Source organism: Meles meles, chromosome 8 (genome assembly GCF_922984935.1).
Source record: "Meles meles chromosome 8, mMelMel3.1 paternal haplotype, whole genome shotgun sequence".
Taxonomy (NCBI): domain Eukaryota; kingdom Metazoa; phylum Chordata; class Mammalia; order Carnivora; family Mustelidae; genus Meles; species Meles meles.
Window position 1 is genome coordinate 48,281,446 of NC_060073.1, and position 18,316 is coordinate 48,299,761.

The 18,316-nt window shown below is 35.2% G+C and overlaps 1 protein-coding gene across 2 annotated transcripts in view; it reads right to left on the bottom strand.

Moving 5' to 3' along the window:
- The window catches only part of FAR1 (fatty acyl-CoA reductase 1), a 70,636-nt gene that overhangs the window by 16,468 nt on the left and 35,852 nt on the right, over positions 1-18,316 (bottom strand). For both annotated transcript variants that reach the window (XM_046015750.1, XM_046015748.1), the window contains exons 2-8: positions 16,562-16,757; positions 12,441-12,616; positions 6,077-6,256; positions 3,401-3,578; positions 2,283-2,327; positions 2,043-2,161; positions 836-903 (exon numbers count right to left, since the gene is read on the bottom strand). In XM_046015750.1, coding sequence (XP_045871706.1) covers positions 836-903; positions 2,043-2,161; positions 2,283-2,327; positions 3,401-3,578; positions 6,077-6,256; positions 12,441-12,616; positions 16,562-16,750 — 955 coding nt within the window. In that variant the 5' untranslated portion in view covers positions 16,751-16,757. The remainder of the gene's footprint in view (positions 1-835; positions 904-2,042; positions 2,162-2,282; positions 2,328-3,400; positions 3,579-6,076; positions 6,257-12,440; positions 12,617-16,561; positions 16,758-18,316) is intronic.

Below are 18,316 nucleotides of genomic sequence, written 5' to 3' on the forward strand. Positions count from 1 at the left end.
TTATCAAAAAATTTAAATCACCCTAGATTGGATGGTTTTCTTATAAGGGCCAATCTTTAAACTGAAATAAAAATGGCACAGAAAAACCCCAGGACAAATGACATAAAGATTTACTTTAAAATCAAAACTGTTCTGTAAGGGCAACAAAAATTGTTCAATGAGAGGTAAAATAAGACCTATTACTAAATCAATGGCATCAATATCTCTTACTTTAAAATTTGAAAACATAAACAACTTAAAAATTATTCAATTTCAGTAGGCTTTAAGTTCTATTAAGCCTACTTTAGAACAGGCAATATAGCACACACACGTATTCCTGCGAACTTGTGAATTTCAATAAATTAGTAAATGTAATAGAGAATACTCTGGCAAAACATATCCTACTTGCTGACTCCTTAATTTAATACTCTTGTAGGTAGCTAGGAGCTAGCTGGCTCCTGTGATATAACAACTCTTACAGCTGGAAGTGATACTGCCTATGGATAGACAACATCAGGACTGAGATTACCCACTAGGGACGGAAAAAATCACTGTTTCCTTGCCACGGGCATCTGTCTGTGAGGGATGCTGCAGATGGCAGCAAGAAAATATTAACAGTCAGAAAAGGGTGGGCCAAGGAGGGAATATACTGCAGGATATTTTTTAATTTACAGACCACTGTTAAGGATCACAAGGCAGTATAGGTATAGATATTCTAACACGGCAATTAAAATAAGAATAAATTGGTAACTCAGTGGCTTTTTAATGCTTTGTGGGTATATTCTAACATAAAAACTCAGCGAATATTTTAAATAAAGATTTACTCTAACATTCAAAAACACAGGTAAAATCATACCAACTTCACCCCAGTGGAAAGGATTAGTGCTGCCTGTTGTGCAATTATACACCATGATGTTTCTTGGTCTGCAAAGACAAAGATCAAAGCAATGAAACATAAAAAGAGGCCAAACTTATCCAATCTGAATCTTATACAATAATCAAGTAGGAAGAAATAAGGATAATGGGTACCTTTTCTACATTAATTATTTCAAAAACCATCCTTAAACAATTAATCTTTGTGTCTGAAGGACTATTTACAACCACCCTTCCCCCCACCAAAAAAATTATTATAAAAAAATTCAATATTTTTCTCTTCTCATATTTTTCTTCCTTATAATAGCAGCAGTATCTGTTTTTAAATGTTGAGGAAAACAACAATGACAAACAACCTCAGCTCTTCCTATCTCCTTCTCATTCCCAGAGGTTTTAGTTTAAAACTTATGGACTTAGTTCCCTTTTACCAGAAACAATATACTCATATAATCATATCCCTCCTTTTTTAGGATATAAAATTCTGATTTAAAAAATAAGGGCAGTTTATGGACTAGAGGAAAAAATGTTGTTGAAAAGCTTAAAATTTAAGAGTTACCTGTAAATGCTACTACTCCCTTTTAAAAAGAGACCTGAGTTACTTAAATTTGTTCTAGTGGGGCAACTGGGTGGCTCAGTCAGTTACGTGTCTACCTTCAGCTCAGGTCATGATACCAGGGTCCTGGGATCACGCCCCACATCAGGCTCCCTGCTCAATGGTGGGGGTCTGCTTCCCCCCTCCGCCCCTCCTCCCTGCTTGTGGGCTGTCTCTCAAACAAAGAAACAAATAAATAGATGAATCTTTAAAGTTGCTCTAGTATGCCATGTTTGATATATGTAAGCCATTCTCTGAGAATTTCAGGTTTTTATATGATTATACCAAGTTTTAGTTTGGATTAAAAAAGCACTGGGGAGGTAGCAGGGTTTTGGGTTTTTCTCATTCTTAATCCCAAATGAACTTGTCTATCCTATAGATAGTATATGGAAATTAATGTTAATTCTTAATGACAACTGATGGGACTACTTGCTATATTACCTATGATTAAATCAATTCCTGCAACTGGAAGTGATAATACCCGTACCTATAGATATGGAAATTATCAGTACTGAGGGATTAATAACATTAGCCATTAACTCTGTTTTCCCTTCACAGTTACTATGTATTTAACAAGCGACATTGTCACCTCATATACCTATTAACTCCGGAATACCAGGCTGCCGCAAGACTCGTGTTGACAACTACATCTACAGGAACAAGATCTGCAAGGGCATTGTTGGAGGCACGCATTGTTCGAAGAATTCCTTTCCCTGCCTTTGTTGAAATTAAAAACAACACCTTAAGATTTATAAGCCAGAGAGCATACACACACACACAGACACACAGAAAACAGAAAAATATGCAGAATGTTAAGTAAGTCGTAAGTTTTACTTACCGCAATAAAGAGACCACTTGGTCCATTAAAGTTATCAATCCATCCCTAATACAAAAATTAAAAATAGGGGAGCTTAGAAATACTATAAACTAGAGATTTATTATTTGAAATATACAACCCCATATATATACTTAGTTGTCTTCTGAAAACTAAAAAAGACAGCATTCAGATCAGAGTTATTTCTCTCCTTCTAATAACAGAAGCAGTGTTCTCCTGATACTGCAAATGGTGAAATTAAGTCATTTTCAAAGGGTTACCTACTCTTCCATTAACTCACTACAAAGAGAATTCAATAAAAAGGAGTTTATATCTGTCAAATATTTTAGCTAAATTACACCTACTCAACTTTGATTTTGTTCTATTTACTGAAGCAGCATCCTGAGGTTAGGTGGAAATGGGAAATCCTCCTTAAAATTACTGAATAAAACAAAGGAAAAGACAACACTGTCAAAACAACAAAAGAGATGCTCTCACTTACTATCATTACAGAGACCTAGCTGTTTTGTAAATCAATTCATCTCTTAGTTTATATCTATTTTCTCTTATTCCAGGGATTCACAAATACCATTAACAGCCTGCTTTTCTACAGCAAGTTATCATAGAAATCTCTTATGCTTTTCTTAGCTTGTGATCTTTACAGGGAAGGCTTGGAAGGCTTGCCCCTTTTGGTACCCCAAAACAAACAAAATAAAATCAGTTCCTGAATACTCTTTATCTCTATTTCTTTCACCTCCACAAGGGAAACTAATGGTGCAAAAAAAAAAAAAAAAGTAAATAATTTTAAAATCCAACAAATGCTGATGTGTCAGAGTCCAATATCTTGCCAGTTACAGAGAAAACGTAAAATGCAAGGTCTACTTTGACTCCAGACAACATTGCAGCCTTTCATTTAGTTTTCAGTTAAGATTTTTTAAATGTTTATCTGCATTTCTATATACACAGCATCACATTACAAAAAAGTACCAATAAGTGTCTCTTTCTATGAATGAGAACAATTTTGCCATAGTAAGCCAGGTACAGTAAATAACACCTGCTCAAACAACTGCCACCTCTTTTTATACAAAGATAAGACTTAAAATTCTCAATTCCATTATTCACAAAGATTTCTTACAACTTACTGGAAAAGGTTCTTTCCAACTGGCACCAACAATCGATGGCCTTACAATCGCCACATTTAGCTTTGCTCCTTCTTGCTGTACAACATATTCTGCCAATGCTTTTGTGTATATGTATGTATTAGGTCTGTCTCCTATCAACTTTGGTGTGATATCATTTACTAGGCCATCATCCATCCACCTGGTTAGCAAAGAAATTGCATGCAAAAATATTTTCAGATGTTTTACTATAAAATCAAAACCACTTAACTTTGCATATTCAACATATCTGTTGCTGACTCAAATGATTTGACAAATTTTACTAAAAAAAAAAAAAGAAAAAAAAAGGAAGTGAATCTTACTTTCATTAAACATCAACTACAAGTCCACAGCTCTTATATGTAATTTCGATATCCCAAAAGCTCTGAAAGCCAACAGAGTTCTTTCATAAATAATATGGTGGTGGTAATAACTGATCTGAACTGATTTATGGCCTTTTAAAAAGTACCACTTAGGGTAAATATGTGTACACTTCATATGCGTTTGATCAGGGGTGCTACCCCGGATCTAGTTGAAGTTACTTCATATTACAGAGTACATAGATTACATTTCCTCACTGACGTCCAGAGAAATTCCAAAATATAGCTGGCCGCAAAGGTTTCAGATTCGGAATTACAGATCTGTATATAACCACCAAAACAGCACCATATGTTAATTACTTGCAATGAACATATTTATAATTAATATAAAAGGTCTAAGGATCTAAGTAGTTCATGTAAAGCCCTTAAAACTGTTATGTTCTCACCAGCAAGACTAACAAATACTAAAGTAAATGATAAAATGCACTGAACCATGCTATAAAAATTCAATTAGCAACCTACTATGAAGTCACAAAATTCCTCCAATTCTCATAGTGTCTCTGAAAAAAAGGTCTACTCTGATCATCTGTAAAAGGAGGGTGATATACTAGGTGATAACCATGGTCTTTCCAATTCTTCATTTCCAATTCCACTATGTTATGTACCTGTTTTCAGACACTCTTCTTGTTTATTATTATATTATATATTATCATTATATTAATGTTATATACAGAGTTGTACATTCAGTATTATGTCACACTCTAAAACTACCCATACTAACTGACGAGGAAGCATAAAACAGATTATCAAGAGTTTTCTTCTGCGTGTAGAAGTACTTCTTGTGTGTGGAAGAAAAAGAATCTAGTGAAACTGAAGGGAGGTTGCTTCTCAACTTGGGAAAAATTCCACAGTGGAGATGAGTCTTAAAAAATGGAACAGTTGCTGCACTAGAACAACAGCATAAAGTATGAACTGGCTAAACCAAGGAGACAGTTAGCCAGCAAGCCTCATCACTGGGAGTGAGTTTATAGAGCCCATCTATGAGCTGCCCTAAAATGATGTTAGCTAGATTTCTTTGTGTGCAAAGAAAAGAGATACAGAATTTCAAGTGCTTTCTCAGCAACTTAGATGTTTAGATATACCAAGCACTAAAAAGAGAAAAAGTAAAAAGATTCATTAGCTTCTGCATTCAACTTTTCCCTGAGATAGTAAACACTTCTGACTACTGACCTGCGGGGACAAGGAGGTAAGTATTGGGGACCATCTAAGAAATGGAGACAGAAAACAGGGAATTATAAGAATGTCTTTGTAAACTCCTATTCTTATTTATTTTCTTATAACCTGTCTGCTTCCTCACACTAATCAGCAGGAAAGCCTTAAAGAAAAAGACTTATATGTGCTTACGTTAGGAAAAAACTTGGGAAAAACAATGTACACTCTCTAGCATCCTTAGGAAAAAAATAATTTAAGAAAGCAGGGGACAGTAAACAGAGCTGAAAGTGGATAGGATCTCTAAGAAGAAAGGAAACCTAAGGGAAACAGAGAAGAACAAAGGAGGACAAAGTCCACAGGGTTGTTACTGGAGTTGAGTAATGAATATGTTCAGATATGATGGACCAAGAATTTTCCATAACTCTAGTCCACTAAAGAAGAAAAGACCCTTCTTTTTGTTTTTGCTCTGATCCTATTTGTTTGGTTCACTTGATGAGAAAGTGCAGCCTGAAGTAAATGAATTCTTGACCCTGCTGACTTCACTTATGCCATTATCTATCAATACTTGGGAATATTATTATTCCCAAGTATTTCTCAAATAATTGCTGATATGATCCTAGTTCTCAGAAAGATAATAAACAATAACACTAGGAGTGTCATTTAAAGGAATGGGACCGGATCATCTAATAATTTAAGGCCTCTACACAGACACTCTCCACTTAGGGGAAAAAAGGATAATTTTTTAATCAATTAGAACCCTGCCATTGAACAGCCAAGTCATTAGTCTCCATGGGTATCAGGCACTTCTTATAGTTGCTAAATTAACTCCCTGGAAAACAGAGGCCGTAATATCATGGATGGGTTGTTTAGAGACCTTCCTCCAACCCTCACACCTGGTCAAAAGTGAAAGATCCACCCTGGCTTCAGCAACAGTCATTCAGATATAAATCTGCATAGTAAGAACATAGTAGATATGTAATAATTGGTTGAATAAGGAAGAGATAAATGTATAGATACGTGTAGGTGTAGAGAGAGAGAGAGAAAGAGAAACTGAAATAGACCAAGAAATACACACAAGTAGATAAACGTGGGATCAAATAAAATGTGTATCAATTTAAAACAAACATACTCTAAAGAATCAATCAGCTTCTTGGGATCCACAGGAGGTGGGTAGACTACTTCATCAATATGCTTTCGATTGCAGTAGGCATATGCTGTTGATACATGCATGAATACTTCCAGATTCTTCATTTGTTGTGCAAGGAGAATAAGCTGGCGTGTAGCAATCACATTTAACTGAACAGCATCTCTATAAAAGAAAAAGTGACGATGAAAAATTAGGAAGCTTTCCCAGTGAAAAACTAAAAAGTCATTTATTTCACCTGCTAAAATATTTTTATTTCCAGTAGACAGAGATTTTTGTTTCTTTACAACTGATCCCTTAGGTCTGGTCTTGTATCTTATTTCAATATAAAGTACATCCATTCTATCAGTTGAGTTTAAAAAAAAGATTTTATAAAAGAAGCCTCACACTAGGATTTAAAAAAAAAATTAAAATTTTTAAATTACCCAGAAATAAACACAAGTAACTTCAGTCTTTGGCTTTTATACATACATTCTGAAGTCTTATTACACTTCTCTTGCACCTTGATTTTTAAAAATACACTGTTTCATGATATGGAATTACAAATAAGTAATCAGAATGGTCAAGTAATTTTAAAATGCTAAGGTAGAGTCACCAATAAGGGTTAAATAGTCAAAGAAAACTCAGAAACATTAAGTCATATTAACATATAATCAAGTAAGAATATGTTTATTTCCCTGTGTAGCAATTAATCCAAATACTTTTTAAAGACTAGCTTACAATTTCAAAGGTGTATTATAATAAAATGGGTATATTTTGTCACAAGAGGCATATGCAAGACACAAAAATGATCTATATAGTATTCTCATTGAAATTTATCCAAAGTAAATAATTTCACAAATGCAAAAATATATACACAGAAAAATAATGAAATCTCATCTAGTAATAGCAAAAGCCTAGAGAACATGAATGTTTACTATGACTGAAATGAATAAACTTTAACAAAGCAGGTATTCTACCACAATGAAAGAATAGAGTCATTTGAAATAATTATATGGTAAGTATGAAAACATGGGAAATCTGCATGAATATTTTAAAAATACATACATTGTAAAGTAAAGCAGGATTAAGAACAAGACTCTGGAATAAGACCTGGGTTCAAATTCTGACTTGGGCTACTCATTAGCTAGCACTCAGGGACCTTATATAGTGAGTCAAGCACTCAGGCCTCAATTTCCTCACCTGTAAATGGGAACAGTCTACCTACTAGGATTTGTATAAAATTAAATGAAATAAATAGCTTGCAAATATTTAGCATTATTCATTCCTAAACAGGCACTAAAACAGGCATTCAGTAAATATAACTAACGGTAATGAGCTGGCGGGTAATTTTTACTTGTTATTTGAATGAAAAAAAAGTTGATATACTCAACCCCAGTAATACTGTGATAAAACTGGCCAAGTAATACATTGTTGATGACCACACTGATATAACTGATTCAAAAGAGATTAACACAAAGTACCAGGAAGTACAGAAATGATATAATTACTAATCTAGTTAACCTACTGAGGTTTCCTAAAGGAAAAACTTGTTCTAAATATAATTTTTCAAAGAAAGAAATGAAAATTCCTTAAATTTGCTATACTTTGTGAACATCATACACATATTATAATATATCAACATGGTGGAATACCATCACATCACAAAAATTTTAACTATGAAAAAAATTAGAAATGTGGAAATTGTTTCCCTAAGTAAAATCATAAGTTCTTTGTTTACATTTTACGTAAAGCAATGTATGCTCGAAGACAGACCACAAGGGAATGCTTTTAAAATTATAATAGTTTTTAAGTACTTCCCCAAGTTCTTACATTTTCAGTATTTAAGAAGAAAAAATTCAATTATTCTTTTAAAAGGCCAGGATATGTCACCGATAGAATCTGGTCCACTTGACTATAAAGCAGTCCTTTGATATCTATTCACATTTGGAAAACAATGGGGTTGGGGAGGGTACTGTTTTGAGAAGAACTAAACAGAAAATATTCTGTTACAGGTTCCTGAGGACAGGACAACAAGTTCTGGGTCACCAAGAACAAGAAATAATTCAAGAGAGAAAAAGTCCTGTGCATTATTTTTTCCTTTAATTTAATAGTATCCAAGTGTTCATGAAAACATACTAGAAGGAATTTTTTTTTAAATGAAGTAATTGGTTTGAGGTCTTACGATCACGAATGTATTTTTTTTCTTCCTTATCTCAGCTGAGGGGGAAAAATCTGCTCAAGTGGAAATTCAGCAATAAAGACATTTCACAGAGAGGATACAGTCCACTAGACTGTAAGGCAATATGCTATTTTCTTTTGCATTTGTAAAACAATGAAGCAAGGGAGAGTAATGTTTTGGGAGCAGTACACAAAGGATATTCTGTTACAGGTTCCTGAGGACGGTGACAGAATTTCTGGGTCACTGAAAATAAGGAATAATTTCAGAGAGAACATTCCTGTACCTTGTCTGCTACCCCTGTACCTGAGAGCACAAACCTGAAAGCACATTATATATGTACATAACTCTCAGTATCTCTGCAAGGCTAATAATGTCACTCTGTTTTACTACCATTCAATTTCTACTCTACTGAACTTCAGGCTGAGACCCTGACACGTTAGATCAGAAAGCCAAAAAATAATAATAATATTCCCATCGTTTGATTATATGGAGCCATAAATCTCAAATAACATTAGCTTTTGGAGGAGGGGGAAAAATGAACACATCTTTGTTAATTATGGTCCGTCATTAAATGTAGACATAGAAGTCACTTCAAAAAAAAAAAAAAAAAAAGAAAGAAAGAACTCTATTTGAACTGCCAATAAATCTTCTTGTTCATCTGCCTTGTGCAGATACCCTGGATGGTTCAAAATCTGTGTTGCTAATACTTCTAAGACCTTAAACCAGAGATCTCAGCTTGGCATGACAAACACCTGAGAGCTTATTAAAAATGTAGATTGCTGGACCTCATCCTCAGACACTTTGTAATATCTGAATTGAAACCTGGAAAACTATATATATTACATATATATTTATTTACATGGTTTTATATATTAAATTATATATATATGAACATACATATTTATATTTAAGATTTTATTTTTTTTATGTAACCTCTATCCTCAGTATGGGGCTCAAACTTATGACCCCGAGATCAAGAATCACATGCTCTACCGACTGAGCCAGCCAGGTGCCCCCGGAAAGCCATATTTTAAATAAGTTCCCCAAACCATTTTGGTATCTCTTTCCCCTTCCCCACTTCTGAGAAAATACTTCCTAGATGAGATCTCATCAGTATTACTGATTTTTTTTTTTTTTAATTCAATGAAGACATAGATACAGACGTCTAGTGACCAATTAATCAATCTTACGGTAGGGGACCCAGACATCTATAATTTAAAATCATACTTGGGAGTCTCATTACAGATAAAGATTCCTGGGTATTATCCCAAACCAGAGATTCTGAATTTTGCAAACAGAGTCTAAAATTCTGCATTTTTAAAACATTTTCCAGAAATTCCCAAGATTCATATAATGCATTCTGAAGTGGGATAGTCGGTGCCCTTTAGACTTAATAGCTTCTTATTCCTTTCTCATCATCCATCTTTACTTCCACACCTTTCAAAACACCTACTCCCATATGCATATGTTCATATTTGCATATTCTCACATTTAAACTGCTGCATCTCTGAAATCTCGTACTAAGAATTTCCCCCAGACCACACCATCTGCCCTTCCATTTCTCCCTATAAGCTTGTTTTCTGTCCTCATCATGGTCTCTAGTTTCTTGACACTCCTTTATTCTCAACTCCACTGTCCTACCTTTACTTTCTTTATTACCTTAGAAACACCAGGCCCCAGGATCAACTAAGAAGTTCCCTTCATTATTCTCAATAACACTCTCCCCTCATCTTTTGTCACTATTTCTTTACAATTCCTATTCTACCCACTTTTTCCCACCTCAAGATTTATAAACCATCATATCTGAAAATCAGTGAGCTCTACCACCTCTCAATTCTTACAGAAATTAATGTATGCTCTTCAGTGACTCCTTACTTTCTATCCTACTTTACAATTATTTAAGCAAATCTATCTCCCTTTGTAGACTATAAGGATTTTGTGAATAGAATCTGTGCACAATTTTTCTTGGCTCCTTTCAAAATATTGGTTATAATGTTGGGAGTAAAATCTGGATTATTTTTTGCCTTGGCAATAAAGTCTTTGTGCCATTTTTTATTTGTGGCAGTTAAAGTTAAAAATGACTATGAAAAGTGTTTTTTAAGCAGTTAATATACACCAACCTTCACTATTTTAACATGTCTGGCCCAAATCTAATGTTGCAATATCACCACTTACACATTAATATACATTAAAACTGCTTCACAGAAAACAATAATTTCAATGTAATGACTAAGGTTAGGTCAGTAAATATAGATGCCTTAACAAGGCAATAAATTTTATTATTCATCTATATATCCTCCTTGCACTATGAGATCGCTAATAAAAGATGAAAGAATAATGAAAAGATTTCCCTTTCCTCAATGGTAGACTTGCTTACCCCAAGGGGAAAAAAGAGAAAAGATTCCCTGAAAGGACTGTACTTTGGTCATTCTCCGTAAAGGTTCCTTTGAGGAGTTTTACTCTAATGTTCTGTTTGCAAATCAACTTCCCCTTTAAAAGCACCCAACTTCCCCCTTTAAGCTAATGGAGACTATACCACAATTGTCCGATAAATATATACCTTTTTTTCTTAAAAACAGTTTCATAAGGCTGTGTGAATTTTCTTTTGGTTATGAAAAACAATGAAAGCTAGAACTATGGAGGGAAATATCTGTTAGATTACGATTTAATACTAAAAACCTACCTGTTATCATCCTGTCCAAGGACAGTAAGTAGCAAGTATCAAAAATGTATATAAATACACATATATGTACACATACCTTTTATGAAAGTGAAATATTACTATAGCTCTGAGATTTTTTTGTCACTTTTGAATCATGAATACACAATGGCTGTATTAAAACCACTAGAAAGTAAATAAATCATTATCACCAGATAATAAATGATAAACTCAAAGTTAGAGCTAAGGTATGTAATTCTAAAACTCATGTCCTATCCAGAACACAGTGCTGTCTCAACTTCCTCAAGTATAAAATGGACTTGCCCACAATATTACAGTGGTAACCTTAGCATGGCATAAAATAATGAATAAAAAAATTTACCCTGGAAACTATAAAGTACTATTAAAGAAATGTAAGTGACTATCACAGTGCCCTCACCTGGAATACAGGCAAAACTTATTGTAATGCTTTGGTGCTGAACTGTCACATTATATAATGTCAATTAAGATTTATACTTCTACATTAAAGACTTTCCAGGAAATAATCTAAAAACTCTTTATCTTTTTTTTTTTAAAGATTTTATTTATTTATTTGACAGGCAGAGATCACAAGTAGGCAGAGAGGCATGCAGAGGGAGAGAGAGAGAAGCAGCAGCAGGCTCCCTGCGGAGCAGACAGTCCGATGCGGGGCTCGATCCCAGGACCCTGAGATCATGACCTGAGCCGAAGGCAGAGGCCTTAACCCACTGAGCCACCCAGGCGCCCCTAAAAACCCTTTATAAACAAAATAAATCCTAAAAAAGTCTGCCCCATTTTAACTGGCGTAAGTCTATACAATTAGATAAACATTAAAAAACAGCATTTTTGAACATATCATCAAAAAGAATCCTCTAAATTAAGAACCATTGTTTGAAATGCAGATCTGTGAGATTTTTTAAAAACAGTAAACATGTAAAATGTTATTTTTTCTTGAAACAGGCATCCTGACAGAAGTCCAAATTATTTTTTAAAATTATTTTTCTAATTAAACTTCTGTCCACTGTTGCCTATCGCTAATAATGCTACCAGGTTTGTGTTTTGTTTTTTTTTTAAAGAAGGTATGACTTAAATTTATAAGCCATTTTACCTTACTCTGCAAAACCCAAGTTCTTTTTTTTTAATTTTCAGATGGATATGTGCAGAATAAAAAAATAAAGCCACTGAGATATAGGCTTCTGAAAGAAAGAGGAAACAAACACTATTTAGCTGTTGAGACCGACATACCTACTGAAGGAAAATTTCTTTCTCCTACTCCATACTTCCCTGCCTTACAGTTCAATTCAAGGCAACTTCTTCTAATATACAGACTAGTTGTCCAATGTTTCTAAACTCATAAGAAGAAAATTCTCTTAACACTCTTTAGGACACTGAAAGCCACAATTAACATAGGGCAAACAGTTTTATATCACTTTCAGAACGATTTCACTAAAAAGAATTCAAATTTGTAAACAATGCTGAAGCTCAAATATCATATAAATACCTTTACTTACCTTAAATTTTCATTAAACCTTACTGTAGCCGCACAGTGGAATATAATATTGATAGAATCTATGATGATCTCTTTATCTTCTTCACTAAGAGCCAGTTTTGGTTGGGTGAGTTCACTGTTGATCGCTATAACTTTCTCTCTAAAATCTGGATTTTCATCTCTCAATCTGTCAAAAAGCTATCCAAAGGGATAAAATGTTAGGGCAGTATTTTTCAACTTTCTAAAACCCACCAGCACCCCATCAAAGACTGCCATTCTGAAAACTTCCAAATATGTTAATCCTAAAACTGCTATTCCTAACTGCTACCATTGTATACAGAAAATACCCCATGAAACACACATTATTATCCCCATTTTACAGATGAGGAACCTGAGACACAGAGAGGTTAAGTAACTTACCAAGGACACAGACCTGGTAGTTTGCAATTAAATTTGAACTGCCCATGCCTTTGCTGACTAGATTATATTGTACTGTCCCTCAGAATAGACTTAAGCAGTATAGACATCAGGACAATATTGTTTTGTTTTTACAGCAGGACAATGTTTAAAAATGATCATTCCATTTCTAAAATACAGATCTTAATTTATCACTTCACTTTATTTTGGTTTTATTCTGTTACAGTAGATTACAGTAAAATACCATGATTCATGATCTATATTAAATCTGTAAAACCTACAACATTTTTAGAGGGGGAAAAAAGGTAAATATGTTGAAGAAAAGAAAAGTTGGTAAGCAAATATGCAGATTAGAATCTGGACAAACTTGAGAAATATCATATACACAGTATTCCTTAAGTATACTAGAAGAAATAAATCAACTAAAACATCAGTTAGATCCTAAGGTGTTATAGGGTAAAGGCACATTCGACTGTGAGTCAAATTTAATTTTTCATCTCGGATTTTATAAAGAAATACAGATGCTACCTCCAGATCACTGCTCTATTACACTTTGAGTCTCCATTTCATTTAAAGTCCATACTTGTAGTTTAAGCAGGGATTCTCAATCTGGGAAGAAAATTAATACAGCATATATAATGCTCATTTTCACTCCCTAAATGGATATAAATGTTCCCTTCCACTACTGTTTTTTAGTGATTTCAACATTTATGTGTTCTTATATTAGTTATCAAGCATCTACAAAGCATTTCAGATGAGCCAGACACCTCCTAGACACTGAGAAAACAAACCAACAATGTCTCCTGCAAGCTATTTAGAATCTGATAGGAAAAGCCAGATAAGTAAACACAATTAAAATAATATGTTAAAGGTAATAAAATAGGGGTAATATTACAGTGCTATGAGACTGTACAGGAGAAAAACTAACCCAGCTGGGGAAGGACCAGAAATTATAAAATAGAACGACAGTGTTCCAGGCAGAGAAAGCAGCATGTATAACTACCTAGAAGTGAGAGAGCATTAACATTTGGGGAGTTAAAATAATTCAATAAGACCTAGCCAGTGACTAAATATGAGGGATAAGGAAATGTGAACTCCACAAGGACAGGGATCACATCTATTTTGTTCAACACTAAGGTCCCAATTAGCTGAGTGCCTGGCAAGATGTAAACACGATAAACTTTTGTTAAGTGAATAAACTAATTAAGTGGAAGACCTGGGAAGAGAACAAAGTACAGTTATGGAGACACAAGTTCAGTTTTTGAATGTTGGGTGTAAAGGGCTCGTGGGACACCCAGAACACAGGTCCAGTAGAAGTAACTGGGTCTGCAGGGAAGAGAAGAGCCAGACTACACACAGATTTTATTAATCACATACAGGGAGCCCTGAGAAGAAAAGATCACCCAGACAGCAGCAGTGATGAGCACCCTTGGTCCAGACTAGATAAAGCTTTTTCCAAATCTATTAAAATACAACCATCTGTCTCATGTAAAATAAAGGGTGCTGAGTAATCACCTAGCTGGATCTAGTAAGAAGAGATCAAGGCCTACGATAAAACTCTGAAGAATATCAATATTTAAGGGGCAGGCTGAAAAAAAAGCAACCTGAGGAATGACCCGAAAAGTACTTTTAATACCTTGAATTTACACTTTTCATTCTCCCACACTGTCAATTACCTTTAACTCCTGTTCATATCAGATATCTCAAACCACCAAGATAGACAGGCTCATGCTGCTTTATAAGTTACATCTCAGACCTGATACTCTTCCCTTTTCTAGCGTCCATCTCTTTATTCAACACTATCTCTTCCAGTGCGTTTAATCCATGGGCACCCAACCAGTTCCTACTTTATTATGTTCACTAATGGCCTCTTTAATATACTTTGTTCCCCTTCCAGAATTTATTCCATGGTCAATTATTTTAGTTCAACCTACCACCGTATTAATGGAGTTTCGTTTCTCAGAGACATTCATCAGTGGTTCTCACCTTGGGGAAATGTTTCCCCCCAGGGAACATCTGGTAATGTCTGGAGACATTTTTGGTTGTCACAACTGGGAGGCCGGGCCAGGAGGGAGGAGCTTCTGACATCCAAACTCCATATAATTTATTATTAGGTAAATAACTAAAGTTCAATAAAATTTCAGGCTTTAAGTGTAAGGTATTCTTTTCCTCTAAAAATCAGACTTACCGTGGAGGAAAGTTTTTAGATCCACAGCTCTGGAGACCCCATAGGAGATGGCCAAACCTCTGACATTTTACTTAAGCTCTCAATTCCAGCCAAGACTTTAACATACAGTAATTGCTCCTATCAAGTCTTTCTTGACACTTCCATATACCCTCTTGCTTCCTTTTCCCTCTTAAAAACTCTCCTGCCTATTAAGGCAATGATTCTATCTTATTTATTCCTGAATTCAACCCCCTACAACAAATCAAGTGCCCAACACTGAGTATGTACAGTAAATGTTTTCTGAAATATAAGAAATGAGTAACAATAAAACCTCTTATTAGGGGAGGGAGTTGTTAGGAGGGGGGATTAAAACATACTAATTACAAGTGATTAAAAGATACTATATACTACCTACTAGCTAAAAAATTACATAGCTACTATACTAAACTTACTGCCAATGAATGTCAGATAAATTCATTCATTCAGAGAGAATGCAAAGCTTATGACTGTGAGATAATTTTATACCAGCTCATTTCCATTTTTTCTTAACAATATATTTTTCTAAAGTTTCAAAATGTATGACCTATTCTTGTATCCTAAATGACCTCTCTGTCATCATGTTCTTATTTCTCAAATAGGAATATGTGACTTTGCTACTTCTTAACATGGTTGTGGGGAGCAGTCAGTGCTTACAAATTTTTAAGTGTTATAAAAGGACAGTGTTTAACATAGATGTCCATCAACAGATGAATGGATAAAGAAGATGTGGTATAGATACACAATGGAATACTATGCAGCCATCAAAAGAAATGAAATCTTGCCATTTGCGACGACGTGGATGGAACTAGAGGGTATCATGCTTAGTGAAATAAGTCAACCGGAGAAAGACAACTATCATATGATCTCCCTGATATGAGGACATGGAGATGCAACATGGGGGGTTAAGGGGATAGGAGAAGAATAAATGAAACAAGGTGGGATTGGGAGGGAGACAAACCATAAGTGACTCTTAATCTCATAAAACAAACTGGGGGTTGCTGGGGGAAGGTGGGGTTGGGAGAGGGGGAGGGGGGTTATGGACAATGGGGAGGGTATGTGCTATGGTGAGTGCTGTGAAGTGTGTAAACCTGGCGATTGACAGACCTGTACCCCTGGGGATAAAAATACATTATATGTTTATAAAAAAATAAGAAATAAAAGGACAGTGTTTAACAGCATAGTAGGCACTAGTTAGAAACCACCTCTTAATTATTATTCTGAATACTATCTAAAATATCTAGTAATTACAAGTAATAGGCTTCAAATATCCTAAAAACACATTAAATATCTAACATACAGGTATTTTAGAACTTGTCATACAATTTTGCCCATCACAGAGGAAAGCTATTTTTTTCCTATTGTTCATAAGTCATATCCCATATATTGACATCCTGTAGGATTTTTTTCAATAATTTTTTTCAGAATACTGAAGAAATAAACTGAGCTGTTGATGATTACAATAATTATACATACAAACACATTCTTTTCTTTCCTCCAAATGATCATTTTCCCCCACTTACCTTGCCACTAATAACTTCTTCTACTCGTTCTTGGGGTGTCTGTCCAGCTTTCTGCCTCACCAAAACATACACTGAATTCACCTTAGGACAAGACCTCAGCAACTTTTCCAGAAGTACCTTCCCTAGGAAACCGGTAGCTCCAGTGAGGAGGACATTCTTGCCTTCATAGTATTCTGGGATTGAAACCATTCTGATCCTAAGGAAAACACAGCAAATAAACATTAGCTCAAAGATTTACATTAATTCTTATGTACTAAAAATAAAAATCTCTTAGTATCGAAATATTTTATTTTATTTTTTTCAGGATTTATTTATTTATTTGACAGACAGCGATCACAAGTCGGCAGAGAGGCAGGCAGAGGAGGAAGCAGGCTCCCAGCCGAGCAGAGAGCCCGACTCGGGGCTCGATCCCAGGGCCCTGGGATCACAACCTAAGCTGAAGGCAGAGGCCTTAACCCACTGAGCCACCCAGGCGCCCCTCGAAATATTTTAAAAGACAGGCAAAAATTAAAGTTGAATGTTAACAAAAGGGGACTTTAATCTTTGGTTCACGGTAGTAAGGTGGCAGGAATAATGAATAGCAAAATTGGCTTCTGATCCCTGTTTTCCCTCTAGATTACCCCAGACAAATCACTCACCTTCTCTGGGCTTGGACTTCTTTAGTACAGTTTGTACTAAATGACCTCTAAAAATTCCTTCCAGCAGTAAGAACCCAAATCTTCATTTAAACCTCTGCTAAACCCTACACACAAATGAATCCTATTTCTCTGTCTCCAAAAGGATTTATAACACCAAATAGAGGTCAGCAGCAAGACTCAATAGCCTAGCTTGTATAACATGGTAAGTATCATATTCACCTATCATCACCAGTTGGAATAAGAAGAGGTAACACCAAGTCCTTTCTCTTCCATGTCTGTAGTGACAATATATTCAAAAGGTGCTTAAGTCTCCTTTTAAAAAAGTCACAGAAAGAAATACATTGGCTGACTTATCTTCCCTATCCAAATTCTACTAAAACAGCAGTAAAGATAGTACACTAAGAGAACAAATAAACAAAAGAACCATGATGAATGGGAAAAAAAACAAGATGCAGAAGGATTCATGCAGTATGTCACTACTCAAAGCTCAAACACACTCAAAACAATGCTCTTTATTGTTTAGAAATGCACACACAGGATAATGTTAATAGATGCACAGGAGGGAGTACAATACAATCAGAGAAGAGCTTTCAACATCAACTGTATTTACATTTTCTTTATGCTAGGGAGTAGATACATGTATGTTATGTCTCAATTTTTCATAATGATAAAATAATAAATTCATAACAATCCAAAGAAATAGACCCATTAACAAGCAGAGAGGAGGGAGAGATGGAAGGAAAGAATGAAATTATTTCTAGAAGAAACCGCCAAGGGGCACCTGGGTGGCTCAGTGGATTAAGCCGCTGCCTTCGGCTCAGGTCATGATCTCAGGGTCCTGGGATCGAGCCCCGCATCGGGCTCTCTACTCCGCAGGGAGCCTGCTTCCTCCTCTCTCTCTGCCTGCCTCTCTGCCTACTTGTGATCTCTCTCTCTGTCAAATAAATAAATAAAATCTTAAAAAAAAAAAAAGAAACCGCCAAGACTAAACTGACAGAGAAGCCATAGCAGAAGAAACAGCAACTAAAGCAAAGCAAGCATAGAAAAGGACTTGCATGGAGCCAAGGGATATCCTACCCTGCTGAACAGAGAAGACCAAGTTCGGGATCAAGCAGCT